General features: G+C 58.0%; 11 protein-coding genes across 11 annotated transcripts; 6 read left to right on the top strand and 5 right to left on the bottom strand.

Annotated features, from left to right (window-relative positions):
• Window positions 1-1,095: 1,095 nt before the first annotated feature.
• On the top strand, window positions 1,096-3,167 carry GGTG_03577 (hypothetical protein). Its single transcript, XM_009221358.1, has 2 exons — window positions 1,096-1,224; window positions 1,347-3,167. Exons 1-2 carry the CDS (start codon window positions 1,143-1,145, stop codon window positions 2,915-2,917), a joined length of 1,653 nt encoding a protein of 550 aa, XP_009219622.1. The 5' UTR covers window positions 1,096-1,142; the 3' UTR covers window positions 2,918-3,167.
• Window positions 2,957-6,555, bottom strand: GGTG_03576 (hypothetical protein). Its single transcript, XM_009221357.1, has 3 exons — window positions 4,700-6,555; window positions 4,333-4,625; window positions 2,957-4,248 (listed from the first exon to the last, which is right to left on the bottom strand). Exons 1-3 carry the CDS (start codon window positions 6,148-6,150, stop codon window positions 3,329-3,331), a joined length of 2,664 nt encoding a protein of 887 aa, XP_009219621.1. The 5' UTR covers window positions 6,151-6,555; the 3' UTR covers window positions 2,957-3,328.
• A 1,235-nt stretch (window positions 6,556-7,790) lies between these two features.
• GGTG_03575 (serine/threonine protein kinase) lies at window positions 7,791-10,272 on the bottom strand. Its single transcript, XM_009221356.1, has 3 exons — window positions 9,288-10,272; window positions 8,409-9,203; window positions 7,791-8,318 (listed from the first exon to the last, which is right to left on the bottom strand). Exons 1-3 carry the CDS (start codon window positions 10,248-10,250, stop codon window positions 7,923-7,925), a joined length of 2,154 nt encoding a protein of 717 aa, XP_009219620.1. The 5' UTR covers window positions 10,251-10,272; the 3' UTR covers window positions 7,791-7,922.
• Window positions 10,273-11,113: 841 nt separating this feature from the next.
• Window positions 11,114-12,063, top strand: GGTG_03574 (hypothetical protein). The gene is made up of 2 exons (XM_009221355.1): window positions 11,114-11,606; window positions 11,683-12,063. Exons 1-2 carry the CDS (start codon window positions 11,376-11,378, stop codon window positions 11,713-11,715), a joined length of 264 nt encoding a protein of 87 aa, XP_009219619.1. The 5' UTR covers window positions 11,114-11,375; the 3' UTR covers window positions 11,716-12,063.
• A 739-nt stretch (window positions 12,064-12,802) lies between these two features.
• GGTG_03573 (serine/threonine protein kinase) lies at window positions 12,803-15,340 on the top strand. Its single transcript, XM_009221354.1, has 3 exons — window positions 12,803-13,838; window positions 13,912-14,670; window positions 14,745-15,340. The coding sequence occupies exons 1-3, from the start codon at window positions 12,846-12,848 to the stop codon at window positions 15,141-15,143; spliced, it is 2,151 nt and encodes a 716-aa protein (XP_009219618.1). The 5' UTR covers window positions 12,803-12,845; the 3' UTR covers window positions 15,144-15,340.
• GGTG_03572 (hypothetical protein) lies at window positions 15,095-16,294 on the bottom strand. The gene is made up of 3 exons (XM_009221353.1): window positions 15,569-16,294; window positions 15,453-15,500; window positions 15,095-15,389 (listed from the first exon to the last, which is right to left on the bottom strand). Exons 1-3 carry the CDS (start codon window positions 15,689-15,691, stop codon window positions 15,330-15,332), a joined length of 231 nt encoding a protein of 76 aa, XP_009219617.1. The 5' UTR covers window positions 15,692-16,294; the 3' UTR covers window positions 15,095-15,329.
• Window positions 16,295-16,623: 329 nt separating this feature from the next.
• On the top strand, window positions 16,624-17,407 carry GGTG_03571 (hypothetical protein; the record flags this gene model as incomplete). Its single annotated transcript, XM_009221352.1, has 2 exons — window positions 16,624-16,689; window positions 17,075-17,407. 2 exons carry the CDS (start codon window positions 16,624-16,626, stop codon window positions 17,405-17,407), a joined length of 399 nt encoding a protein of 132 aa, XP_009219616.1.
• A 342-nt stretch (window positions 17,408-17,749) lies between these two features.
• On the top strand, window positions 17,750-18,601 carry GGTG_03570 (hypothetical protein; the record flags this gene model as incomplete). Its single annotated transcript, XM_009221351.1, has 2 exons — window positions 17,750-18,270; window positions 18,346-18,601. The coding sequence occupies 2 exons, from the start codon at window positions 17,750-17,752 to the stop codon at window positions 18,599-18,601; spliced, it is 777 nt and encodes a 258-aa protein (XP_009219615.1).
• Window positions 18,602-18,824: 223 nt separating this feature from the next.
• On the bottom strand, window positions 18,825-20,415 carry GGTG_03569 (hypothetical protein; the record flags this gene model as incomplete). The annotated part of the gene is made up of 3 exons (XM_009221350.1): window positions 19,559-20,415; window positions 19,370-19,460; window positions 18,825-19,297 (listed from the first exon to the last, which is right to left on the bottom strand). Exons 1-3 carry the CDS (start codon window positions 20,015-20,017, stop codon window positions 18,825-18,827), a joined length of 1,023 nt encoding a protein of 340 aa, XP_009219614.1. The 5' UTR covers window positions 20,018-20,415.
• Window positions 20,416-20,836: 421 nt separating this feature from the next.
• On the top strand, window positions 20,837-22,369 carry GGTG_03568 (SAM-dependent methyltransferase). Its single transcript, XM_009221349.1, has one exon. It carries the CDS (start codon window positions 21,303-21,305, stop codon window positions 22,260-22,262), a length of 960 nt encoding a protein of 319 aa, XP_009219613.1. The 5' UTR covers window positions 20,837-21,302; the 3' UTR covers window positions 22,263-22,369.
• GGTG_03567 (sulfate transporter 4.1) lies at window positions 22,270-25,729 on the bottom strand. The gene is made up of 4 exons (XM_009221348.1): window positions 24,641-25,729; window positions 23,926-24,564; window positions 23,315-23,825; window positions 22,270-23,261 (listed from the first exon to the last, which is right to left on the bottom strand). The coding sequence occupies exons 1-4, from the start codon at window positions 25,219-25,221 to the stop codon at window positions 22,536-22,538; spliced, it is 2,457 nt and encodes an 818-aa protein (XP_009219612.1). The 5' UTR covers window positions 25,222-25,729; the 3' UTR covers window positions 22,270-22,535.
• Between the last annotated feature and the right edge of the window lie 325 nt (window positions 25,730-26,054).

Genomic DNA, 26,054 nt, shown 5'->3' with positions numbered 1-26,054 from the left:
GTTTGCTAAAGGAATGAAATGAATTGTCGACGGTCACGGCCAGCGTGCATTGATAACTCAGCTCTGTATTTCTTTTTCCATTGGATACCGAGATATTGAGGGTGCGTGTGACGGGTATTTTGAATGAATCGAGGCGCCCGATTGCGGAGCAGTTCGCTCCGCCGAAGCAGGTCCTGGGCTGCTGGGATTAGAATTGTTCGTGCCGTAGATTTTTCTTCCCACTCTGGGATTGTGCTAAAGCCGCACTACTGTTTGTATTTTTGGTTTTATTTCTTGGTTTTATCCTTGGTCTTATCCCTGTCTTCATTCCTGTTTTTATTCATTTTTATTCTTGTTTTTATTCTCGTCTTCATCTTTATTGCTATTCTCCCTACTATTCCCGTTGCTGTTCCTGTTGTTCTCATTCCTCTCCCGAAAAGCGGTTGCCCCACGCACGGGCAGCTCTGATCCCTGGAGAAACATCAATGCTGCTGACCGCCTGTGCTCTTCCAGGGTCCTCGGGTCATGTTCGGGACAAGATTTGATTAACGATGGCGGGATGGTGGGGAAGCGCCAACTCCACAATTGATGCCAACCAAAGTCAGATTGACACGAACCTCGCGGGCTGTGACATTGATCTCTGGGCTCCGGGCAACGAGGCGCCAGAACAGACGAAAGTCAGTTGACGTCCTGTGCTGTGTCGAGCCCAGAGCGACTCACCTCGGGGTGCCGTATCCGTGCGGCTTCTGGCATATGCATGTTGGGTCGCCTGGATTCCTTGCCCAAGGAAGCTCCTGCAGGCGACCGTGTTCGACAGAGGTCAACTGTGCTGTCCTCGGCCCGCCTCAACCTGCCTGGCCTCTCCAATTCTAGTGGTTGGTGCCTGTAGCCGCGGTCAGCGGGCCGACAGTCCCGCAGGAACCCCCCTCCACACCTACGTCCAAGTGTAACTGCAGCATTAGCAGAACCACGGCCCCAATAGTACGGCCCCGCAAACGGTGGGAAAGGGACAAGACTGATCCTGGGTTGCGCCTGGCGCGGCTGCCCGCGTCGACCTTCTTATTTTCATCGTCCCCTCCTCCTCGGACGCCCATTCTCCCCCTTTCTTTCTCGTCTTCAGTTTTCCTTGGCTCTTGTTCTGCCAGAGAGAGCCCCAAGCCGTCATGCCTCGTCCCAAGTCCATCATGCCGCGGAGAAAAGAGAAAGACCCGAACGCGTTCCCCACACGGCAGCTCTTCATTCTTGGTATGGTTCCACACGCACGCACCACTTGGTCGAGATGGCGAATGCAACAGCATCGCAACGCGAGATAAAAAAAAAACAGCTCGTTAACAGCCAATGCGCTTCCGTCCCGCTCGTCTGCACAGCAATATGTCGATTCTCCGAGCCCATCGCCTTCACGTCTATCATGACGTACACCTTCGACATGGTGCAGGACCTCGGCATCGATAGGAAGGAAGCTTCCTTTTATGCCGGCCTCCTGGTCTCGGCCTATGCCGTCGCCGAGGCCATCACATCGATGGCTTGGGGCACCCTCTCGGACCGGGTCGGTCGCAAGCCCATCGTTCTATCTGGCCTAGTCGGTGTTGCCCTGTCGAGCCTCATCTTTGGTCTGTCCAAGTCGTACTGGGTTGCTTTTGCCGCACGCCTTCTCGGCGGTGCCCTCAACGGCAACGTGTCGGTCATGCAGACCATGGTTGCCGAGATGGTTAAACGCCCCGAGCACGAGCCCATCGCCTATGCCGTCCAGCCCTTCGTCTGGTCGCTGGGTACCATTATCGGGTCCGCCATGGGCGGTTTCCTCGCCCACCCCGTCAAGTCGTACCCCGGGCGCTTTGACGAGGACGGACTGTGGGGTCGCTACCCTTACCTGCTCCCCAACCTTGTCGCCTTTGTCTGCGTGGTATCGGCCGTCATTCTCGGCGTATTCTTCCTTGACGAGACCCGGGAGTGGGACGAAGATGTCGCAGTTCCCGACCGAGACCCGGCTGTGGACGATACCGACGTTGACGCCGACGAGACCACTCCTCTCAGGCACGGTGGCCAGACCCGCACGTCGCTCGAGTCCACGCCCATGTTTGTCGAGTCCAGCCTGCCGCTGCCCATCGACGAGCACAATGTCGACCTGAGACGCTCCTCATTCGGCACCATGCATTCGATCAAGCCCGTCTCGGATGGTGAAATCGGACCTGGAGATGTGGTGACTGACCTCTCTAAGAAGAAGGAGAACCCGTTCAACTTCACCGTTCTTATGCTCTGTTTCCTACTCCTGATCTTCTCTTACCACCAGATGGGTTCGCAGTCGCTGCTGCCCACGCATCTACTCGACGAGCCCCTTTTACCGCGAGGCCAGCTCGACCTCAAGGGCGGCCTGGGCTACACGGCGCCCGACGTCGGGGTCTACCTAGCCGTCAACGGCTTTTTGGGTCTGTTCATTCAGGCAGTCATCTTTCCCATCTTCGTCGAGCGCGTCGGCGTTTGGCACTCACTCGTGTGGATGGTCCTGCTGTACCCTCTCGGCTACCTGATCCCTCCCTTCCTCTCGCTCCTCTTCGAGCCTGCATTTTCGTCCGCGATATATCTCTCCCTGACGCTGCAGTCCTTTTGCGGCATCATCATCTTCCCCGTCACCCTCATCCTGCTCAAGGAGGCTGCTCCTTCCATGGCGGATCTCGGCAAGATCAACGGCCTGGCCATGTCGGGTGCCTGTCTCGCCAGGACCATTGCCCCTCCCATCGTCGGCCTCGTCTATAGCGTTGGCGGTTCCGGCGTTGCGTGGTTCAGTGTTATCGGCGTCGCCCTTTTTGGCATCGTGCAGCTCCTGTGGGTTCCGAGGAAGCGCCTGCATGTTGGCCAGGTCGTTGTCGAGAATCCCATCACTCGTCCCCACGACGGGCAGGTCGATGGAGTGACCAATGGAAATGGTAACAGCGTGTAAGGCGCTTGTCGAGTGATGCCACCCCCACGAATGGGTTTTTGTGGGTTTGGAAGCAATGAGTATTTGTTTGGCTCCTTGAAGCTGCAGTCGCTGTACCAGACGAAAGCACCCTGGAACACAATGATTTATCAATAGTATCTCGAAATGACGTGTTATGATTTACCATGGGTATGGATTGAAGTGCCCCGTTGAAAAAATAGCGGTTCCAGCTTGAGATGGAACATTATGCGAGACCTGTGATACTCAGTGGTGACGCCTGGAAGACCAGGATTGAAACAGACAATATAAAATGAGACATTACCGCCCGCCTATATGATGGCACCGACATGCAATCCTTTGTACAATCCGTCATCCAGCTACTATCCTACACAAAACACTTCATAACCTCATTGAGAACTCCCAACACCCATCTCACGGGTGTTGGCTATACACCCACGCGCTGGTGCTGTCTTGCAGGGCGTCCGGCATCTCACCACCGCCCGCGAACTGCATGGGCACCATGTTGGGGACGATGTGCCGCGATGCGCTCGGGTGAACGGGGAAGCCGAACCCGCCATGGTCGAGCTGCGCGGCGTGTCCGTACCCGGCCGCAGCAGCAGCCATAGCGTCGTAGTCGGCAAACGACCCGTGCATGGCCCAGCTCGCGTCGTCCGAGTGCTCTAGCAGGGAGGCGTCTAGCCCGGCGAGGGAGCCGGCGAACGGGCCCGCGGGAGGGAACCCGGCGGGGACGCTGTCGTTGTTGTCGTCGCGCGCCGGCGGCGGCGCCAGGCCGAAGGGGCCCGCCGGCGGCAGCGCAAACTGCATCTGCTGCGCCTTGCGGAACGACGCGCCGGGCGAGGACGAGGACCCGTTGTCGGAAATAAAGGTCGCAGGCGGCGTGAACTTGCCCACGCCACCTCCACCGCCACCGCCCTCTTCCGACGACGCGCCGCTGCCGCCCACAACGGCCACAACGCCCGCCTCCTGCAGGCCGCCCACGATGCTCTGATAGTCCTCGACGAAGCCCGAGTCGCGCTGGGAGTCGCGCTGGGCGGCGGCGAGACGCTTGCGCAAAGACGACTGCTTGCGGAGCTGGCCGTTGTCGTCGGGTGTCGGCTGCTGCTGCTGCTGCTGGGCCGGCGCCGCCTTTGGCTGCCTGTTGCGGTAGTCCTTGCTGCGGCCCTCCTCGTTGCATTGCTCGAACAGGCCGATGAAGTGGTTGGTGAGGATCCGGTCGAGCGTCTCGAGCCCGCGCTCACCCAGGCCGATGACGGAGAGGGATTTATTGAGGGAACACATGCTGCCCAGGTACTTTTCCTTGAGCTCGTGGTGTTCCATGACCGCGCAGTAGTCTTAAGGCGTTACTGTTAGCCCGGGATACCATCCTCAAAATCTTTTTCTGCTTTGTCTAGCAACCCGTGAAGGGGAATATTCACCATATGGCTGCACCTCGCAGTCGGGGAAAAGCAGACACCAGATCTTGTACCATTGCACTTCGATCGAGTCCGCCACGCGCCCCCTTTTGCACTTGAGCTGGTTGGCGGTGGCGCTGTCGATGCCGTCCTCGGGGTTGTGTAGGCCGCCCGCGTCGGCGGCGGGGTTCACGGGGCAGGGGGTGGTGCTCTTCTGGTGCTCGCGGAGGCTCTCCATCGAGTCGAACTGGACCTCGCACCGAAGGCAACGGTACGGCGAGTTGGCCAGCCTCTTGTGGCAGTCCTGTATGTGGCGTCTGGCAATTTTGGCTTCCTGTCAGCTGGCAATGTCCAAAAGCTCACCCCTGGGAGTGTGTGAATCAGAGCATACCTCAGTTCGGCGGTGTCGGTAAACACGGTCAGGGCGCATAGACGGTGGTCGCGCACGTTGAACCGGAGAGGGTTCTTGACGCGGTACGGGCAGCTCATGCGCACGGCGGGGTTGGGCTTTACCCTCTTGGACGGCCCCGGCTCCGACGACTGCCTCGCGTCGCCCTCGTCGTTGCTGTCCTCTCCATCCTGCTCGTCGTCGCTCAGCTCCTGCGATTTCCTCTTCCCCCTCCCGCCGGCGCTGCGCCTCTTGCCCGCCTGCTGAGCATTGTTAGATGCGTTCGGACTGTTGCGCGTGTGCTGCTGCTGCTCGCCGCGGCCATCGGCATCGTGAGGGGACTCGAGGTCCAGCTGCAAGTCGTCGACCACGTCCTCCCGCTGCTGGTGCTGCCCCTGGTCGACGGCCCAGCCCAGGTCGCTGATGAAGTTGTGCACCACGGACCGGCACACCGATGAGGTCTCGATGTTGTAGGCGTTGGTACCGAAGGCGACGTCGAGGGCGTAGTTGAGGATCCGGCCGGCGGCGTCCTCTGCCGGCAGGGTTGTTTCCGACGATGTCTCGTCGCACTGCTCCTGTGGGGAACACGCCTGCAGGTCGTGTCCGTCATCAGCCCCTCCCGACAGCCGAGGGGCCGGGGAGTGTGGGTCGATGTGGATGACGCTCCCTGGGATGGACGAGATGGACAGCCGATTGGCCTCGCGCGGCGGTGGCGGCAGCATGTTGTTGCGCGAAGCGAAGACCGCCGGCAAGGGCTGGAAGTCCGGGCCGGCCAAGGAGCTGCCGCGGGTACGTCGCCCGTTCATGTCCGAGCCCAGCGCCGAGTCCCACGACTCTCTGTTCCTGCGCTTGGGCCGGTACGGAAACGTGAGAGGCTCGCGAGAATAAAGCTGCGGGTTCGGACCGCAAGCCTCAGCGGGGAGGCAGAAGCTTGAGCGTGGCGTACGCGAGCTGGGGCATGATTCCATAGCACCTTCAGACTCCATCATATCTGGGCTGGGGACCGTATGCTCGTCCCCAACAGAGCTGAGCGTGATGGGGCTCGCGAGGGGCGATGTCGTCGAGTTGCGGCCGAGCGTGCCGCCGGGCTTAGAGGTTACCCAGGGGTTCGCATGCATAAAGACATGCTGGTCGTACGAGGAGTCTGTGTACGTCGGGCTCAGGCTTGATGATGGTGGGGGGCTGGTGCTTGTGATGGAGCCGGTCGCCAGCGAGAGGCGCGACGAGATGCTGCTCGAGTCGGAGGTGGACATGCGGTGACGCCTCCAAGATAAAGAAGGCAAGAAGGGCGGTGAAACGGAGCGAGAAGCGCTCCTCTCGCGGTCATCGGCGGCCGCGGCACTTGTTTTGGTAGTGGTGTCCCGCACCTCGGATATCGGAGACATGTGCGCGCTGACTTTTGGAGCCGCCCACGCCTCAGCGCCAGCGCTGACGGCGAGCTGGGCAAATGACATTGGCGATTGCGCTTTCAGCCACGCCGGATTATGGCTCAAGTATACCCTCTGGGCCGGGTACAGGCGGCCGGCTTTATTCTCGGCGCCGTTTATGCCGGGTCTGAGTCAAAATGATGGCGTAAGGCAGGCCGCGAGCACAATGCGGGTGTGCTTCGGCGTGCGACTGGCTAGAGGTAGGGAGCGATGTGGGCACCACCAGCGTCCGAGTGCCTGGGTAATGCACCAATGCTGTCGGGTCTGTCAAACAAAGGAAAGACAGAAAAGAAATGGGTTGAAAGAATGAAGGGACGTCGACAATCCCCCTCGAGTGACGGCTCGGGCAATTCCTAGCCTGTGTTGGGTGTATGCGCTCGCCAGGATTTGACGTTGGACCGGGAAGCTGGGCGGGGAAGCCTCGTACTTTTGGTTACCTGACGTGCGTCGGAAAGACGCAGGATCCTGTCCCACGCGCAGCAGCAGCACCACCACCACCACCACGGAGCCGCATGTCTTGCCTACGCAGGGCACTAGCCAGTAGCGCCAGGCCTCCCACCTTCCCACTGCTCCTTCGAGGCAGCCGACAGGGGTTCTGATCGTTAGACCAGGGTCCTCGTGTCCATTCAGCCCTAAGTGCATCGGCCGGGCATCCCAATAAACAATCGCACTCCCCCATTGGCCAGCAGGGGCTGTAAGCACATCATCGCTGCAACACAGCCCCGAGTTCGTACAGGGGGAGCCCTGTTCATGGGATTTCCCATCAAGGGACGAGGAAGACATGTCACCAACGCCTGTGGGCTTTCCCATCTTCCCCAGCCTTGCCTCGACAGACAGCGAATATCGACAGTCTACGTCTAGCTTTAGATAAAGTCGCTCTCCCGAAACTCATGAACAAGGCCATCGCACTACCCCGATAGCTTGTGGAGACATGGGGAAACGGGTGAGGCCCGTTTCAGGTGTCGGCCAGGGCTCATCATCTGGGCCGCGTTTGGATTTCTGGAGAGCAGAGGAAGTCGGCCGTTACAAGCTGGAGTATTCCATCATGTCAAGATCCGATTCTTTGTCAACTGAGAAGCAAAAAAAATGCAATCACCACGTATCAGTACCTCGCACCTCAGGCGACCAGCTTTGAGCTGGATAATTCGGTGGAACCATATTGCATTACGAGACTCCCATACCATCTTAAATAAGCATTTAATTGGATTTTTCACATCGCTGCCTCGTGCCCAAGCCACTTCAGCCATGTCCTCGACATCGAGCACCGTCGCGCAATAAGGTTCCATAAGCAGCTCCGAGCATTTAGAAAGACCGGTAAAAAGGAGTCGACCTCCAAGGTACCTACCGGACCAACCATTTCGCTCGTGTTAGCCACTAGAGTCATCTATCTAACCGACATACTCGCAGTCACAACGGTTTTCGCCAGTTCTTGAAGCGCGCACCAGCAGACACAAGCATACTAGCGAGGTATATTTACGATACAACTTCGTTCTCCGACCGTTTGGTTCAATTGCAGAACGCTCAAAACAACTCGCCAACACCGAATTCTGGCCATCATGGATAGCAGCAATGGGGGGCAAAGGGCTATCCAAAATAAAGGCTGTAGGCGGCCTTCACGGAACCTGGCAATCGATCCACGGACAAGACCGGGCTTTGACAATCGTGGTGTAAAATAATAATGTTTCAACTTGCATTTCCCACAAGGGCGGGCACACCGTGGGAAACGTATACACGTCGTTATTAGCATGGGTCTCTTTCTTGGCTTATCGCAATGTATTTGTAACCTCTTTTTCATCCCTTCAAATCTCTGTTGTCCTCTGCCGCGCAATCTTGAGCGCCGTATCATGTTCCAAATCGTCCGTAAGCTTTCTCTTCTGCAAAGCTTTGAACTTTCGCGGCGACGCCTCGGCGGAAGTTTGTGCCAGAGCTACGCCGTCAGTGTCATCGGCCCTCACGTGCGGCCGCGCCAAAGACGTATTATCCCATGGGGAGGGCGGCGCAGCGACGGGACCTCGTTCTGTGCAGTAACCAAGGTCGCCTTCGCACTTGCTAAACATATCGGCAAACTTGGCGCAAGCCTTGCGGCAGCATGCCCGGCGATCCTCATTGACAACAAGGAGATGGCTTTCGATGTAGTCCAGTAGGTCTCGCAAGTATCGGCTGCAGAGAGGATGGCCTCTCAAAGATTCAATCTTCTAAATCCGGGTGGTCCTTTGTTAGCCCAACGCTGGCACACACAGAGGCGGCCCAGACAACCAAGTCCAGAATGGTATGTTTGATCTCACCTGCAAGACTCCTCGCTTCACCCCGAGACCTTCGTGATATCGGTTGAAGAATTTGTCTTGTTGAATCCTGGGTTGCCACGTCACAATATCCTCGCGGGCTCTTTCTTCCGCGAAGGATTCCAAATCTTTCCACCCTGCGCAATACCAAACAACAAACTCCAATGCAACAGCCCCAAAGGACCAAATATCCGTCTTAGGTCCCACCGTCACACGACACCCGGGCGGCGAGTCCATGTCAAACTCGGGCGACCGGTAGGTATCCGTGTGGCCGGCCGAGTTTGCGGACACTCTTATGGACTCTTTGCTATGGAACCGCGCAAGGCCAAAGTCGGCCAGTTGGAGTTTCCCGCGGTCCCCGCTCGGGTCGTTTCCTTGGAAGAAGAGGATGTTGTGAGGCTTGATATCGCCGTGGCAGCCGTACACTTTGCCCGTCTGCTCGACCTCCTGAAGGTTCCCGGCACGCACCGGCGAGTCGTGCACGCGCTTGATTGCCTGGGCGAGTCCAAGAAGCTCCCACGCCATCCACTTTGCCAGGCCACGGCCCCGGGGGAGACTGTTGGGCTCGGGGTACAGCTTCTCCCAGTATTCTTGGAGATTTCCATCTGCCCACGGAAAGATCATGTGGTACTGATCGCCTCTGTCGATCGTCGCTAGTAGGCGAACCAAGCTCCTGTGCAGCTCGCCTTCGGTCATCATCCTTTTGAGAGCCTCAACTTCGCCCTCGAACAAGCCGCGCTTGGTGTGGCGGTGAAGAGTCTTGACAGCAAAAAACGGATGCTCGGCGCCAGGGCATGGCTGTATCGCGAGTCACTGGCGTTAGGTTCTCTATTCCATCTTCTCAAGACAGGGCGTGCGCGTCGTTTGCAGAAAAGGGCTTACCGCGAAGCTGTCATGATTGAAGTGCGATGGCTCTATCGCCACTTTTTGCACCACCGAGAACCCGCCTATGACCCCGCAGCTGCCGGGTGCAAGCCGGAGGTCGGGTGAGGAAGCCTCGATGAATGGAAGCGGAGTCCTCCCATCGAGACGGTAATGCTGTACCTTGGGCTCCTCCCTGGTGCTCAGCCAGAGGAAAGGCGACAGCGTCTTCCATTGCCAATCAGTGAAGACCGATCGCACCGTGTTTTTCTCCGTGGACAGGCAGCTCACCCTGCGCCCGGCAGATTCTTGAGAGCCCCGCCTCCGTTGGGCATAGCTCCCGAGCGTCCACACGAATGGCAGGTCGTTGTCGGTGACGCCCTCTTCGATAAGGTCTAGTATCTTCTCCGGCTTTTGGGCGAGCAAGACGAGGAGAAAAAGTCTTCGTCGGGTAGTGAGCCCGACTCGGTGTTGCCTGCGGTCGGTCGGCAATGGGTTGAGGCTGACTGGGCTCCAGATATCGCTGGTCGCTTGCGCGTGGTCTTTGCATCCTGGAAGGCGCTGGATGACACGCTCGACGAGACTCCTGTTGACGACGGTGTCCAGAGTGCTGAAGGAAATAAAATGTGTCGGGTCGTCCGCGTGCGCGTTCCATTTGGACGTCTGCAAATTTTCGGAGCATACGCTGTCGAACGTGTCCATCAACTCCTTTAGTGTCTCATCCTTGAGCCCACCCCCAGTATGAGCAAACAAAGAGTTTGCAGCAGAGTTGGAGGCAGCAGGGCTTCCGAGCGGATCGTCCGCAGAGCCGATGGCTACGCCTTTACACCGAGGAGGATTTGTTTGTGATAGCTGCCTGGTATCACCAAGGACAGTTATGACTTCGGAGGGGGGAGGTTTGCGAGAGGCGAAGTCTGGTGCTTCAACGGTGGCGGAATGGCTGCCTATGATTAATGGAGGCTCTTCGTAGATCGGCCCCATCATGATATGGGGAGTAGCCTGCTATCAGGCATGGGAGTCCGAGTTAGACGCGATCAGATACTGGACCAGGGGCGGCATTTGGGTAGTACGAGGAACTAATCGAAAGGGGTAATTACATCTGGCGTCCCCGAGGAGCCTGGGTTCCGAGGCGGTGGAGTGTTGTGCATGTATATTGGTGTAGAGTGGGAACTAAAGTAGGTCTGTCTACAGGTACGACGCAGGCAGGCCGCTTAGAGAACCGGATGACGGCTATTGGAAGGTCCAGGTTTGGGTCTAGGCGATGCAAGCAAACGATTGGGTTCTGGGATGTCTGGGTCTTTTTCAAGACGAGAAGGCAGGCAGGCCATGGGAGTCCAGTGGACAGACACCGTGACTTCAATGATGAAGGATGTCAAAACTGTCGGCTGTGCCCCAGAGCGACCTCCGGCTGCGATTCTCAAAGCCCCTGCCAGTCCGCCGTGTCTTCGCTCCCCCAGATGCGGCGTTCCTTCTCGAGCCAGGCGCCGTGGGCGGTTGGGCGGGGGCACATACCAGACTGGGCGAGCCAACAAGTACGCCCCGCCAGGTACTTTTGCAAGAGGCCTCTTCTGCAAGCCAGCCACGATGCAGCCTCAGAATTGATTGATGGAGGGGTGAGGGTGTATATCTAAGAGTGTGATATGATGTGGTGTGGTGGCAGTGTGGGCGGTGCCCGTGGTTCGCCCGGCTGGTTCGCCCAGCTGGTTCGCCATCGCCCAATCCTGCATGATTGGCAACCGCTTCGGTGGTAGCAATCCCTTTTTCTACGTGCTAACCAGGACAGCTCAGCGGTAGAAATGTAGACCGTTGCCCCAGGCCGTTGTCCATTATGCCAAACCCTTTTCCTCGTCAGGTCGCGCTTCCACTCCAATCCAATGTCCTTTTCGCGATAAAAATATCTATCAGCCTCAATCGGAAGATCCCGCGCTCGCGAAATCAACATCAGGCAACAAAATAAATACGGGAGAGCGACAGAATAAAAAGAGGAGGTGATAAATATAGCATCAGTGATTGCGATCAGGGGCGGAAAGCAGACAAACAAAAAGGAGGGAACCCATAGCACACACAACACACACAACACACACAAGCAGCCAGTGTCACAGCCTGCCCATGCCAGCCATGAACCGCATACCCACCACAAAACGATCCTCCTCCACCCAGAGCCTTTCTTCAGCGACTGCACATCCCCATTGCAAGGTCGGCCGGGTGCCGACAAAGAACGTCCACAATGCACAGCACCTCATCAAGAACCTCGAGGCCAGACTGGGCAGGAATCAGTTCCAAATCATGGTGCAACACAATGCGTATAGCATCAAGCCGTACGATTCCCAGGTCGACATGGTGAGTCTCTTTCAGTCTGATGGGAGCTTACCATATGAAGGGACGAGCAAGCTAACTTCACTTACCATGTTAACAGGACAAAGTGCTTCAAGAAATTGCAGGCTACTGAAGATGATGTGTTCCCCGGGAGGCTACCCCAGACGAGGTAATAACGCGGTGTTGATAGGCATGGATTTTTTTCTGTTTTTCTTGCCGTTCTGTTCTGTGGGATTAAATAAAGCAAAGGGTTTTGACGGAAATAGTAAGCTGGTTCACTGTTGCGAGATTCCCCTCACCGTCTTGGCCTACGGCACAGGAGCTGGATTGCCATGGAGAATGCATGCACTTCAAAACCCCCTGCCCACTGTCTTTTTTGTGGGTTAGGTTTCTTTCGACAGCACCACAAGTCATCCCCTTCGTTTCTCAAAGTAGTCCTCCTTGGTATTATTCGATTTCATCAATTTTCAGAATGCCTCGGGGTTGAACTGGGAGTGCGAGGGCTCCAAGCCTGCCTGTGACCTATGTCCGTGTGCGGGCTGCCAATCTGACGTCTGTAGGGCTCGATGGCACCAACACCTCCATCCCACCATCACGGCGCATCGAGCCTTGCACATTGATGATTTTTGGCACTGGTGCACCGCGATGGGAACCCCTCATCGCAGCCTTTCCCTGATTTTGCATGGCTCGCACCGCCGCCAGTCGGGCAGGCAGTCGGGCAGGCAGGCTACCGAGGCGTCTTGACGCCTCCTTTTTTGAGGCCTAGCCGATCATGCACACCCTTATTTCTGCACCGCCCGCAAGACAATAACAGTCTTCATCGATGCAGTTTTGATATTCCCTCCTTGGTCAATACAGCTCAACAAGGCATCTGTAGCCATACAGACGGAGATCCCCCCCTCCCCTTTCTATCCGCACCGCGCGACGGAGGCCGCCATTGTGCAATTTTAAGGGTGCAGCTTCCGGGAGAACCTGCAGGCAGAATTCGTGCACATCGGTTGCGTCAAGTGCTTCGTGGACTGGCTGCCTCCTTCTTCCGCGCGGTGAGGCTACCGTCACAGTTTGAGTCACCGCTCGCTGTGATATACCACCTAGCCAGGCCTGGTCGCGGGCAGCGTAACTTCTGGTCAAACTGCAGGGCCATCTCCTCCCCGTCTAGCACCGCCCGTCTATAATAGGCCGCCTTGTCTTCCACAAAACCTGGGGACGTACCCACGAGATTTGAGCACAACTACAGAGAACACCAACGAACTTCGTATCAAAATGCCTCACCGATCGCAACAACCCCCAAACCCAACCATCGCTGTCCACCTAGCCCCAGACCCACCCGGCCAGGGACCCCAAAGACCATTCGGTACTGTGGGCAGCCTCCATCGAGGTGGACTGAGAACACCACCTCCGCCTGGTGACGAGAGCGACGACCCAAGCGACAAGCAAAGCGACTATCTCAGTGACAATCCTGGGGATGATTCTAGCGAAAGCAGCTACAGTTCCAACAATGGTTCTAGCGACAGCCTGACCATGATTATCAGAAGAAGCCGCATCCCATCCTCGTATAAGCCAAGGGCCGATGGGTACCTCCCCTTCGCGGTCCTTCGACGCCATATGACGAATGACAGGATTCGGAAAGCGCTGCGAGAGGAATGTGAAATCGCCGAAAAGGAACAAGTCGAGCAGTTTTGTGCCCAGATTGTGCCTGCTGGTTTGGCGAATAGCCCGAAGCGTTGGTGCGTTGGTGCTCCCGAATCTGGAGGAAGCCACTTGGGGACCCCCGCCGGATACTTGACAGTGTTCGCTCTGCTTCTCGAGATTGAGCGAGGTGATCTTATCGGCCACTTCATCGACCAAGGGTTCTCCGACCACCAGTTGCCCCTGGGCACCAAGTTGGGGCCCAATCGCTCTGTGCAGCTCGCGGAAATCAGGAAGCCGGACGCTGTTGCTAAGAGCTGTTGGCTTCGCCACACCGACGTAAAGTCCCTCCGCGAGGAGCAGTGGTCCTTCTTCACTCCATTCTTTGAGTGTGAGCAGGACGGCACTCCGAAGCACTACGATCTGCCCACCGAAGCCCAGCTACCTTGGAGACAGACAGGGAAGGACGATAGGAAGAAATGGCCAACGAGCGATGTGGGACACTGTCAGGGTTCATGGGGCCGCCAAGGGGACCCCGGCGCCGAAGCCCTCGCCGGCGGGTTCGGAACAGTTGAGCTCGTCATCATCGACCCAGACTCCCACGGCTTCCACCACCTACTAAAACAGGTATGGTTTCTTATTGGCGTGATGCTATCCAGGGTTGATTAGATCTGACTAACCCTGGGCGCTATTCGGACAGCTTTCACTTCCGAACAAGTGGTTTGCCATCAAGTCCCTCCTGAAAGCCGACGTAGTAAAATACAAAAAGGAGATCGACAACCTCAAGCGATTTAGCGGCCGCAATCATGAGAACCTCGTTACACTCTTGGCGACCTTCACACACAGGGACAAGTTCAATTTGATCTTCCCATGCGCAGACGGCGACCTTGAGCATTACTGGAGGCGTCTCAGGTCTCCGGCCAAGACTCCGGAGTTCACGCTTTGGATTTCGGCCCAAATCCTGGGGTTGACAGGGGCCGTCCATACCATCCATGAGCCTCCAAACGATTTCCTGGGCGACCCTGAACGAAAGTTCGGGCGCCACGGGGATCTCAAGCCCGAGAATATCCTCTACTACCCCTCGGCCAACGGCGGCAAAGCCCCGGGCAAGCTCATCATCACCGACTTCGGCCTTGCAGATGTGCACCGCGAGCTCAGCAAGTCCGCCGTGCGCAAAAAAGGGCTGGGCTACACGATGAGCTGGGCCCCTCCCGAGTGCGACATGAAGGGAAATATCAACGCGCTATGGGACATATGGAGCCTGGGCTGCATATTTCTTGAGATGGCATGCTGGATGCTAGGCGATGACAGGAAAACTGGCCAGGAGCGTCGAAAAGAATTTGCCCGCGCGAGGCGCCAGCTCGACCTCTTCCAAGTCGGGACCCAGCAGTTCTATTACATCAAACCGACAGGTAAAGAAGGAGAGTACGGCTTCGGGGTCAAGGATGGTGTTGTACAGGTCAGTGAACAATACCCTTTCCCTTTTGAACGTCGCCTCGCCTCTACTTCTCAACCACTGACACGGCGGAATAGTGCATTGAGGACATGCACAAAAACCCATGCTGCACGCAGTACCTGCACGAACTTCTGGATCTAGTATACAACCACATGCTAGTCGTGCGATCACCACCAAAATTCGACCGGATCAGGTCCAAGGCTCTCTTGACGAAGGTTCAGAGTATGCACAGAAAAGCCCAGGGGCCAGGCGGAGTTGCGTACCTGACGGAACACAGGCCCTGGGTCAACCCCTGTGTCCAGGAGAGACCGCCAGTACTCGACGCGCTTTATGAAGAGCTTCAAGCCATGGTTGATGAGTCCAAGAAGCCGCTGGCGTCGGGTGCATCCCATCCAATGGGGGACAAGAATGGGAGCACCGGAGATAGTAGCGATGAGGCTGAGCCCACCTCATGGTATGCTCAAGGGAGAGCCTGACGGCCCAACTTCGGGTTAGCGTTGTATTTCTTGTTGTATTTTCGGAGTTTTGGTGGGTGGTGGAAGACATTTATGGGTGCCAGAGTAAGGAGTTCGGTCTATATGAACATAAACGGGAAGAAACCCCGCTAGTAATGCAGTGTAAAACATTTCTGCCCCGCCAGCTCCCAAATGCTAGAATTGCGGTCACCGAACGATTTTATATCTTTCCATTCCGATTTTTGCTGCTAGGCGCTCCAGCTCAGGCTGCGAGGAACTGATCAGAATGCAGTCCTAGAAAACGTGGGTGATGGGCAACATAATACTCACGCGTCTTAATCCTCTTGGGAGGACACACTGATAAAAGCCCCGCGTCCACTACATAGAGAAGAAAATACATTTCAGCATCACTATTGGGGTGACCATGCTTGGAACGGGAGACGTACCGTGACGTCGCATTTTCCAGGGCCGAAGAGGCCCAGCAGAAAAAGCTCAAGCTCCATCTGATCCATATACCGCGCCTGGATTATGGCCGTCTTTCTCGGAGGTTGCTGCAACGTCGCCGTCATTGTGCTAATGCTGGGTTGGCTGGCGAGGGGAAGGCGGGGGTTTCTCGGCTGCGCCACGCCGGTTCAGGAGCCAAGATGGGGTGCCCACAGGATTGATGAAGAGATAAAAAAGAGAAGGAGGAGAAACCTCTGGAGTCAACAACGCAGGATGATCTGACACGATTTATACCTGCGTATACAAAGTTACCAAGACTGACCGCATGTTACCCCAGCTGCATGTTCCCAATACCGCCTTCCGAACTGCCCGCTGCTGTATGGAACAGCGGGAACGCATCCGCAAAAAGGAGCTGGCAGCCCGATGGCTCCCAACACCACCATCATCGTGTAAAAAATCCGCGGCCAGTTAGGCATGAGGAGAGCGAACAGGGAGGATGGGGCTTCTGTGGAAAAAGGGCACGATTTGCCCAACGTGGGCCGATCGAGAGCGGGTTCGTCTAGGGTGCCCGCCCTGCAAGTGGGCTCAAGGGCCACTGCATGCAGTTGATAGGCGTCTCCAGGGTTGAACGAAAACTCAGCCAAGTCGGTGAGCTTTGTGCTACACGCCCTGTTGATATGTTTGGAAACTAGCGGTGGTGATGTCTGTTTGGAAAGTTGTTACACCCGAGTTTACTAATGGAATAGTTGGATGGCGGCGGACACGACGGAAAGCAACAGGACATGTACTGAGTAATCAATCGATGATTCGGGCCCACAGAATACATGTTTATACGCGGGAAGCCCGAGTCTGCAGGTGCGAGTCGCAACCACCTTTACCTCACCCAGCTCCCAGCTCGTAAGCCTCAAGATGATTAGCACGTGTTCATCTGACTCCACTAACTTCGGCTGCTTCGTTTTCTGATTTTGATAGGATGCTAGATTTTACACTAGCATAACCGTGTTTTCCCCCGCGTCCTGAACACGGACAACTCTCAGATTCCATTGCACCAGACCAAATGGTAGCTAGCATCATGACCTCTCCAATGCCGGCCTGCCACAACCCGAGGGCCAGGTTGTACACTGTATGTGTTTGCTTACAGCGCATTTGCACGACCTGGCAATATCACCAGATAGGAGAGACAGACAACGGCTTAGGGAACAACGGCGGGTGGAACATTGAAGCTACCATTTTTCCAACTCCGAGAGCTCCCTTGCCAATATGAACCCCTGTTGATTGATCCCTGACTGTCTCTTCTGGCTGTGCTGAACGCTGAACATCACGGCCGCTCCATCAGACGCCACACAAAACATGTCCAGGAGCGGGGAGCTGAAGCACAACCCAAAGGCAGGCAGGCACGCAGGTTTGTCACATCCGGACCTGTCCCGAGCCACCAACGTGGTGCCAGCCAAGCTGAAAGACGCGAACCCTCCATGACACCCAAGCGAGAACTCCCACAATAAACACAGTCAACTAATTTCGCCGGATTGGTGCGACGCTTTTCCCCCCTGTACAACATTGGACAGGCCAGAGATGATCGCCCCGACCCGCACTCCACTAGCCCCCTCTCGGCCCGCACTGTCTCCCAGGGGGGGCTCCCTTTTGAGGACATGCCGGACGACGATCTCGACCTCGGCGAGGTGACGATGCACGACCTACACCTACAAAGGCCATCTCAGCCAGCCTCTCGCGGCTGCCCAGAGGAGACTAACGGGCACGACGTGATTTGGTTTGCGCGGAGTCTGTGCAGACACCTCCGCAGCTGGGGAGCCGGTGAGGAGACGACATGGTGGCGGCCTTGACCTCTCAGGGGGGAGCACGGCGAAAAGAAGGGGGTCAACGTCCATGACCCCTGTGGTGAACACAAAGATCTAGCCTTCTTTGCCTGGACGCCAAGCAGCTTTCTGGCGGTAACCCCGGGTGCCTGGATATGCAAGGGTGAACGCGATATAAAGGCGTGGTCGTCTTCGTCCGCTGTCGACTATTGGGTGTTGGAAGTCATCCGGTCGGTGGCGAGCAGACACTTGCACTCTTTCTTTTTCTCTCTCTTTTTTGTTTTTGTCCCATTTGTTTCTGTGAAAGCAAGCCAGCCCCGAGGCTCCAGCCCATCGGCCACACGCCAGTGATCCTCCAACATCCCCAACATGCACACCGCGCCCATCCTCCTCCTCTGCGCTGCCGGCGCCCTGGCGACCCCCATCGGCAGGCGCGCCCCGGCGACGACGACGACGACGACGGACTACGTCGAACCGGCGCGCTGTGCACTGAACCCAACGTCGTCCGGGTACTGCGAGGGCACGGCCAACAACGCCAGCATGGCCGAGATATACCTGTGCGGCGACCGGCGGCTCGGCCCCCTCGAGCTGCCGACGGGCATCCGGCTCGGCACCATCACGGCGACGTACGACCGGCTCGGCGGCATGTGCCCCGGCAGGTTCCTGGAGACTTGGTACGACTCCGAGGCCAAGAGCTGGCGGTACCCGCCGCAGGACGGCTTCTCGCTCGACGACGGCGGCCACGCCATCAAGGGCAACATGACCATCAAGGAAGGGACGCTGCTCGACCGCTTCGGCCACGAGGGCGGCAGGTTCGTGTCCCCCGCCGCCGCGCCCTACATGCAGCGCTCGCTGCCGCCCGAGAACCTGGGGACGGCCGGTGATGCAACGTGAGTACAGATTCATACCCTGGATTGTGAAGACGGGAGTGAATCAAGCTAACCACACGGTACAAACCCCTTCAGGTTCCCATACCAATATCACGTATACCGCGTCATCAGGGCTTTCACGGTCGAAGCCGGCCCGATCGCCGAGGGGTTCGGCCAGCCGGGACAGGGAGTTCAGTACAGGATGCAAAAAAGCGTGGTCGACATGAAGGCGGAAAAGTTCCTCGAGTCCGTGAACCCAGAAGGTCTCCCGCCCCTGAACCCACACGGCGACGAGTGCAAGAAGGATGGCAAGGATGACACGGAGCAGAGTGTACTGAAAAGGGCCGCTTGATCGTAACGCTAGCAAAGGGGCAGACAAGCTGCAGAAAGCATTTGGAATAAAACAAAGCATGATTAACAAAGGTAGAACTACCTGGTACAAAAACACCCGCTGCTATGCTACAATGTGCACAACGCCAACCAATGCTCCAAGGGTATTCAAGTATAGCCGCCGTCGTTTTTTTATTCTTTTGTTTTGTACTTTTTTGCTGTGGACTTGGATGTGTCATTCGAGTTTAGATGGCGAGGAGATAAGCCACGCCCAGGGCCAGGGCGAAGCAGGCGGACGGGCAGCCACTGCTGTAGGTGCCCGTGGCGCCGCTGTTGGGAGGCGCAGAGGTTGTGGTTGCGGCGTTGGTGCTGCTGCCACTCGTGCTGCTGCCACTCGTGCTGCTGCTGCTGCCGCCGTTGCCGTTGCCATTGGTGGTAGTAGCGGCAGGGGAGGACTTTGCCTTTTCGAACTTGTCGACCACCCACTTGGTCGTCTCGCCCTCGTACTTGTTGAAGTAGGAGCCGTGGACCTCGGACTGGTTGCCCGTGGCGCAATACCGGTCGCCCGTGTCGCACCAGGACCGCATGTTGGCCGAGTAGGGCGAGCAGGCCTCGTTGTTCTTGCGGGGGAAGAAGCTGCTCTGGTTGGTGGCCGTGCCCGCGTTCCATGACTGACCTGCGGCCCTGGCCGGGTCGCCGTACAATACAATGGCGACGACTGGAGGAATTGGCAAAAGGTTAGCAGGTTGCTTCCCAAAGGACGATCTTGGCTGAGGCGGTGACCACGTACTGTTCTTCTCGTAGCGCGAGTCGACCTTGGGAGTCGATGGGAATCCCTCGCTAGACGTGCCGCAGATTAGGTCGCCAACAGCCTGTGCGCCCTGAAAACCAGCAAAAAGCGGTGGAGTCAGCAATTGAGTTGGGGCGACAGCGACGGTGCAGGGATGTCTTTCAGGGGCCAAGGTCAGGAATGACGTACCTGCGAGTAGCCCAACAGTGCCATCTTGTTGTTGGGGCAATTCTTTGCGTAGTCTTCGATCAGGGACTTGAGCCTCGAGGTCCCGTTGCCCACGCTCGCATTATACTCGGTGAAGGTCGCGGGGTAGTCGACGGCGGTCACCCTGCTGTCCTTGATCTTCTGGGTGATGTTGCCCGCCACGACGCCGATCCTGCCCAGGCCCGGCTGCTCGCCCGAGCCGCGGGCAACGAAGATCTGCAGGCCGTCGACGCAGTTGGTGGGCGCGGCGGTGGGAACCGATCCGGTCACTCCGGTTGAGCTCGTCGAGGAGGTGATGGTGGTGGCAGTGGTTGTCATCGAGGTCGAGGACGACGAAGTGGTGGTTGTCGAGCTCGAAGATGTCGTCGTGGTCTGCGCGGCGATCGGGGTAGCGGCCAGCAGCAGGCCCACGCCCAGGGAGAGAAGCGAGGAGCGGACCATGTTGTCAGATTTGCTCCGGTCTGTGTGGAACTGATATGTGGTGCAAGGGAGAAGCAGCCCGGGACTAAGGGGGTGGAAAGGGGATGAGGGATAGCAGAAGGGATGAGGAGGGGAGGCAAGACATAGTCACCTAGGCGCCGGGCAACATGCCCTTATTTGAAGCTGGGGAGGGGGCGACGGGTGGGAGCCAGGCATCACCGACTCCTCAAGGCGGAGTATCCATTATCCATTATCCATCCTGATGACGCGGGCGGAACGGGCAGCAGAATCCCCTCCCCAGACCCGTCGATGCTGGACCCACGCTGCACTTCCCATTGTGGACAATCGCCCGCAGCTCGCGCAGCGAAGCGACCCAGCCACCAAAAATAGAGCCCCAAAATGGAACAGCACTGGGGCCTAGGTCGGGAAGCATTGGCTTCCGGGCCCCCCAGTCACCCAGCGGATCCCAAGCGGATCCCAAGCGGATCCCAAGCGGATCTCAGCACTCCCAGCAAGGCAAGGTGTGGGGCACGTGCCAGTCATTGACGCGGCCTTTGGCCGACTTCTTGGGGGCTTCGGTATTTCCCCGCACAGGCTGCCGAGTTGGGGCAACAAGTCCGGTCGAGATGCGTCGAGCTGCAATGGAAGGGGAAGGTCGCAGCTGTTTCCCCAGCCCCTAGCCTTGTAGAAATATCAAATATCGCTCAATAACCAGAAGCTGGGCTGCGGGAGTTGGCGGCTTCTGTCACATCCAAACCCTTCCAAATCGGTCCCGGAATCGCCACCGCATTGACTTGGACTCCGTTCGCGGCGGGACCGTCTATGTCAAGACGTCCCGTCCCAATTGCGACTAAAAACAACACGATCCGAGCTGTAGCTTTTTGTGCTCCCCTGCCGAGCCAACCCTGCGACTTCCAGAAATGTCTCCAGATGAGGCTCCGCGATCATGTTTTGACTTTTTGACGAGGTCTCAACTGCCGGGAAAATGTAGCCTTGCCAAGGGCGAGATTGAGGCTTGAGGCTTTCGTTTGCGTGCAACGTCGCCAGCCTGGTTGACTTGTGAGCTTGGTCCTGGGTTATTGGGCTGAGTTACATGTGGCCAATCCATGAACTCTGCTCTCGTTCATCTTGAGTTGGGATGAAGGATACAATTTAGCAGAGACGCATCTCAAAAGGTCACATGTCTTCACCCTCAAAAGAGAAGGGCTGTAGCTTCAGTCCCCATTGATCAGCACGTAGATAGACGCCAAACCGCGATTGTGTGAAGCCATTGCAACGCAACATCATAAAAACAGCCCAGTTAAAAATGGCAGACGAAACACCAGCCGCCCTGATCCCGACCTCGCGTGCCGCGCAGATCGCCAGCTACTCGCCCCTGCTCTCGGACCCGGTCATAGAGGTGGCCCAAGCGAGGCACCGCATCAACCTCGTCAACACATTCGCCTCCATCTCGCCCCTGCCACAGACCACCACCAGCGGCGTCCGCTTCCTCGAGGTAGGCTGCGGCCAGGGCAACTGCACCACCGTCCTCGCCGCCGCCGCCGGCCCTTCCGGCTCCGTGACGGCCCTGGACCCGGCCCCGCCCACCTACGGCGCGCCCTTCACCCTGGCGGGCGCGCAGGCCGTCGTGTCCGCGTCCGAGGTCGGCCCGCGCATCACCTGGCACAACGCCACGACCCTCGACGCCCTGCTGCTCGCCGACACCGACACCGACACCGCCGCCGGGCCGGCAACCACCACCCGTTGTTGGGACGTGGCCGTGCTGGCCCACAGCGCATGGTACTTTTCCTCCCCGCACACGCTGCGGGACACGCTGGCGGCGCTGCGCGGGCGGGTGGGCGCGGTCTGGCTGGCCGAGTACGCGCTGAGCGCCCGACGGCGGCCGGCCGCCTGGCCGCACGTGCTGGCGGCGCTGGCGCGCGGGTCGCTCGAGGCGCACCGCGAGAGCGGCGAGAACATACAGACGCCGCTGAGCCCCCCGCAGATCAGGGACGCGGCGGCCGCGGCCGGGTGGGGCGTGGCGGGCGAGGCCGTGCTGGTGCCCGACGAGGGCCTGCTGGACGGGAGGTGGGAGACGGGCGCCGTGGTGGGCGACGGCTTCCTAGCCGACGTGGACGCCGCCGGCATCCGGAACGAGCGCGTCAAGGCTGTTCTGCGATCCGCTCGGGATGCGACCATCGCCGCGATGCAGGCGGTGGGGGGCGTGAAGAAGGTCGAGACGATGGATGTCTGGGTGGTCGTGCTGAAAGAGAGGTCGGGACAGTGACGAGATTGACAACCACAAAAAAAAAACCAAATCGTTTCTAGCTTTGACCGCAAAAAGTTCTATGCTACGGTAACTCGTCTAAACAAAGGCAAAAACATTTTCAAAACAACTGCCAATCAAGTACAAGATAATGGCCACGAGCCGTGGCGCTAGGGTATTCCTTCCATACGCCCCTTCAGACACCAAACATGCGCTTTTGAACATTTCACCCCCGCTCACCTCATCTAGGCACCAAGATAGCGAGGCTTTCATTTTCTCGCTTCACAACTAGTCTCACGCAGCAGGCCCGGGACCCCCGAGCTCCGAGATATCGGCGACCTCGGTCATGCGCAGAGCCTCATGCACGTCATACACAAAGTGGTCTTCGCCGCCAACGAGGTCGACAATGCCAGACGAAACCATGAGGCGCCAAACCTCGTGGTCTTCTCGTCTCCAGGGGCCTCGGCTGAAGAAGACACGCACGCCCTTGTCGCTGTATCCCCTGACGATCTCCTCGAGCACTTGGGTTCCCGAGCCGTCCAGGCTTGTGACGCCGTGCATGTCGAAGATGACGTTTTGGTTCGAGTCCTCGCGCCGCAGCCGCGGGAGCGCCGGGTGCGCCTTGCTGGTGCCGTACAGCTCGAGGCGGCGCAGTCGCGTCTTCAGTTCGCCCGTGTTGGCAAAGGTCAGAGGTTCGGGAATCTTGACAATCAGGCAGTTGTCGAAGAACTCCAGCCTCTCGGGGTGCTCCTCCGCGTTCTCGAACCGGTTGGTCCCGGGGATCCGACCAAGAATCTGGATGCGAGGGCGGGTCGAGTGACGGATGACGAGGAGCAGCGACAGGCCAATTCCAATCGCGATACCCATGTTGAGTGAGAAGAACAGCGTGGCCAGGACAATGACGAGCATGAGACCAAGCTCCTGCCAGGCTCGGATGCGCAAGAAGAAGAAAATATCATGAGGCGCCTCCTCGATGAGCGACCATGCAACAACACTAATGAGTGAGGACAAGACGGGTTTCTAAACATCATGTCAGCAAGAGGAATGGCAACAGCAGCCGTGGGGAAGCTTACGGGAAGATAGTAGAACCACTGCAAGCCAAACAGAATGACCATGAGCGAGATGAGGCTGATGAAGAGCGAGCTCATCGGCGTCTTTCCTCCGGTCAACCGGTTGACCTTGCTCCTGCCGTATCCACCAAACGCCGGCAGGCTCATGAAGCAGGCACCGACGAGGTTCGCGGCGCCCAGCGCGATGAGCTCCCTGTTGGGACTGAGCTGGATTCCCGGGAAGGTGTCTTGGCCCCCCAGACTCTTGGCGGCGACCGAGGACTCGAAGAAGCCTAGGAGCGCAATGAGAAACGAGGTGCCCATCGCCTCACGAATGTGGGTGATGTGTGAGGGCTGGAACGGCCAGCGAAAGGTAAACAGGCCATTGGCTCCTTTGACCTCACCCAGGATGTGTACACCTCGGCTTTCCCAGTCGAAGTAGTAGGCCAGCCAGGCCGAGATAACAACCACGAGGAACCGATCCGGGACGTAGGCGACACCAGGGTACCTGGGTTGCAAGCGACGCTTCATTTCCCTAGAGTTAACAGTATTGTTAGCACGGGGTTCATCCTTTCATCTAGGACTGATCCTTGCGTCTAACCAAAACCGGTGTTTGCCTGCCAAGCTTCGCTTACCTTGCCAACATGATCACCGTGAAGCTGACGCCAGCCACTATACACGTCAGTTTGTGCACCTTGTCTAGGTTGTTCAGCATGAACCTGATCTTGGCTATAGGGCTGCCATGGCCAACGCTGGGCGTCTTCGCAGCGAGCCTGTTGAGGCCTAGCTCGGGAATGAGCTGGTCGATGCCAATGACTACGCCAATGGCGGAGATGAATCCGCGGAGGAACGGGCGGGACAGGACGCTGTCCAGGAAACCGAGTCGGGCAAGGCCGGCGATGAAGACGGTGGCAGCGGCCAGACCGGCAGCGATACCGCAAATCTTGGCCTGCAAAATGGCGTCACTGTCCCCAGAGCCAGGTGCGTTGTGATCGATACTGGATTTAACAATGCTGCCGACCAGGAGAGACCCCGCGGCCTCGGGCCCGACGATCATCTGGGGGCAGCTGCCCAGAAGTGCATACACGAGCGGGTTGAAGACGAAGGCGTACAGCCCATTGATTGGCGGGACATGTGCGAGGTTGTCGGCCAGCGAGAGCGCCATTGGCAAGTACATGCCTGCGATGGTCACGGCGGCGATGAAGTCTCCTTTGAGATAGGACCGCTTGTACTGGCTCATCCATGTGACGCAGGGGATGTAATACGAGAGGTACCTAGAAGTGGCAAGAGTTTAAATGTTAGCTCTCGATGGCCTCGGTCAAGTGCCATTTCACCAAAGCCACGGCTTACATCAATGTCGAGTCCTTGATTCCGTGCTGCTCGGCGAGGGCTGTCGAGTTAGCCATCTTCCTGCTCCTGATGCGCTTTGCCCAATTCCTCCTCCAGTTGGGGTCGCCGACAGCGCCCGCTGCCGGTACGGTGACCCCGTCCTGGAGAAGCGCAGAAGACTCGGAAGGGGTGATGGACGGGACGGAGCTCAAGATGCTTGTCGTCGGGCTGGAGGGGCGCGGAGAGAAGGTGCCATGGTTGCAGGGGCCCTCGTGTACCTGCTCTCCTCGCAGGAGGCCTGTGTTCTCAGCCGGGGCGCGCTTGCCCACCGGCCTATGCTCGCCAGGTCCGGCATCCTGCCGCTTCGCCGGCACGGGATCGTCCGCCTTGTCATCGTCATCGCCATCGCCGGCGACGGCGGCGTTCAGCGCGGCGCCGCTCGCGTTGCTGCTACTGCTTGACAGCGGCCGGGTGTAGCTCTGCCGCAGACCGCTCGGGTTCGCAGGGGCGTGGGCGTTGACGCCGCTGCTGGCTCCGCCCGCGCTATTGCGTGCCTGGAGAGGAGGTCGAGGGCCAGAGCCAGGGCCAGGGCCGGAGGTCATTGTCGCCGGCGTCGGGGTAGGCTACGGCGCGGCACGGTCGTGGGAGGGAAGGCTGATGCGAATTCGCCACGCTAGGGAGTCGGCAGAAAGAAGAATTCGGCTCAAGCGATGGCGGGTCGTTTCGGTCTACCGCCAGCGACAGACGGCGGGACTGCGACGCAGCAACTGGGCGGGGAGGGCTAGGTAATTATCACTGGCCGCGACGAGTCCAAGAAGAGGCCAGATGGAAGTTGGTGAGGCGCAGAGTTGACTCGAGTCGAGCACGGGCTTCGTCGGATGTCAGGGTTCCAGGTCGGAGTCGAGGATAAAGAGCGAAGCACAAGGCGGCGGCCAGGCTTGCCGACGAAACCCGACTACAGCTAGGAAGATTCTATGTACCGATGCAGAGGCTGTTCATACAGATACGAGTTTATGGCTGTTGGGGGATTTGGTGATGCGAAGCCCGCTCTCTGGTACCCAACATCGTGTTGGAAGGTTGAGGGCGAGACAAAACAGCACTTGAGGATATAGAGCTCGTGATGGTAGTAAAGAACAAACTCTCAATGCCGCCGCGCCTTGGGCGACAGCCAAAATTAAGTCAAACGCAATGGGGGTCCCGGCCCACTGTAGCATCGCGAGGGTGGGGATGGAGCTTGGTGCTGGGATTCCGAGGCCTGGCCCCTTTCTTTTTTGTTTTTCTTACCAATGCCATGACGACATGTCCGAGCCAGCAGCCCCTGCGCTCGAGGAATTGAGTCTTGACCCCACACGACTCCGCGCTGGCGCAACGCACGTGAGCTGGGACAAGGTGAGGCCATGACCAATCACCGCAGCGTGCTTGGTTCTGGTCTTTT

The sequence above is a fragment of the Gaeumannomyces tritici genome (genome assembly GCF_000145635.1).
Source record: "Gaeumannomyces tritici R3-111a-1 unplaced genomic scaffold supercont2.2, whole genome shotgun sequence".
Taxonomy (NCBI): domain Eukaryota; kingdom Fungi; phylum Ascomycota; class Sordariomycetes; order Magnaporthales; family Magnaporthaceae; genus Gaeumannomyces; species Gaeumannomyces tritici.
This window is presented reverse-complemented; position numbering and strand designations above follow the sequence as displayed.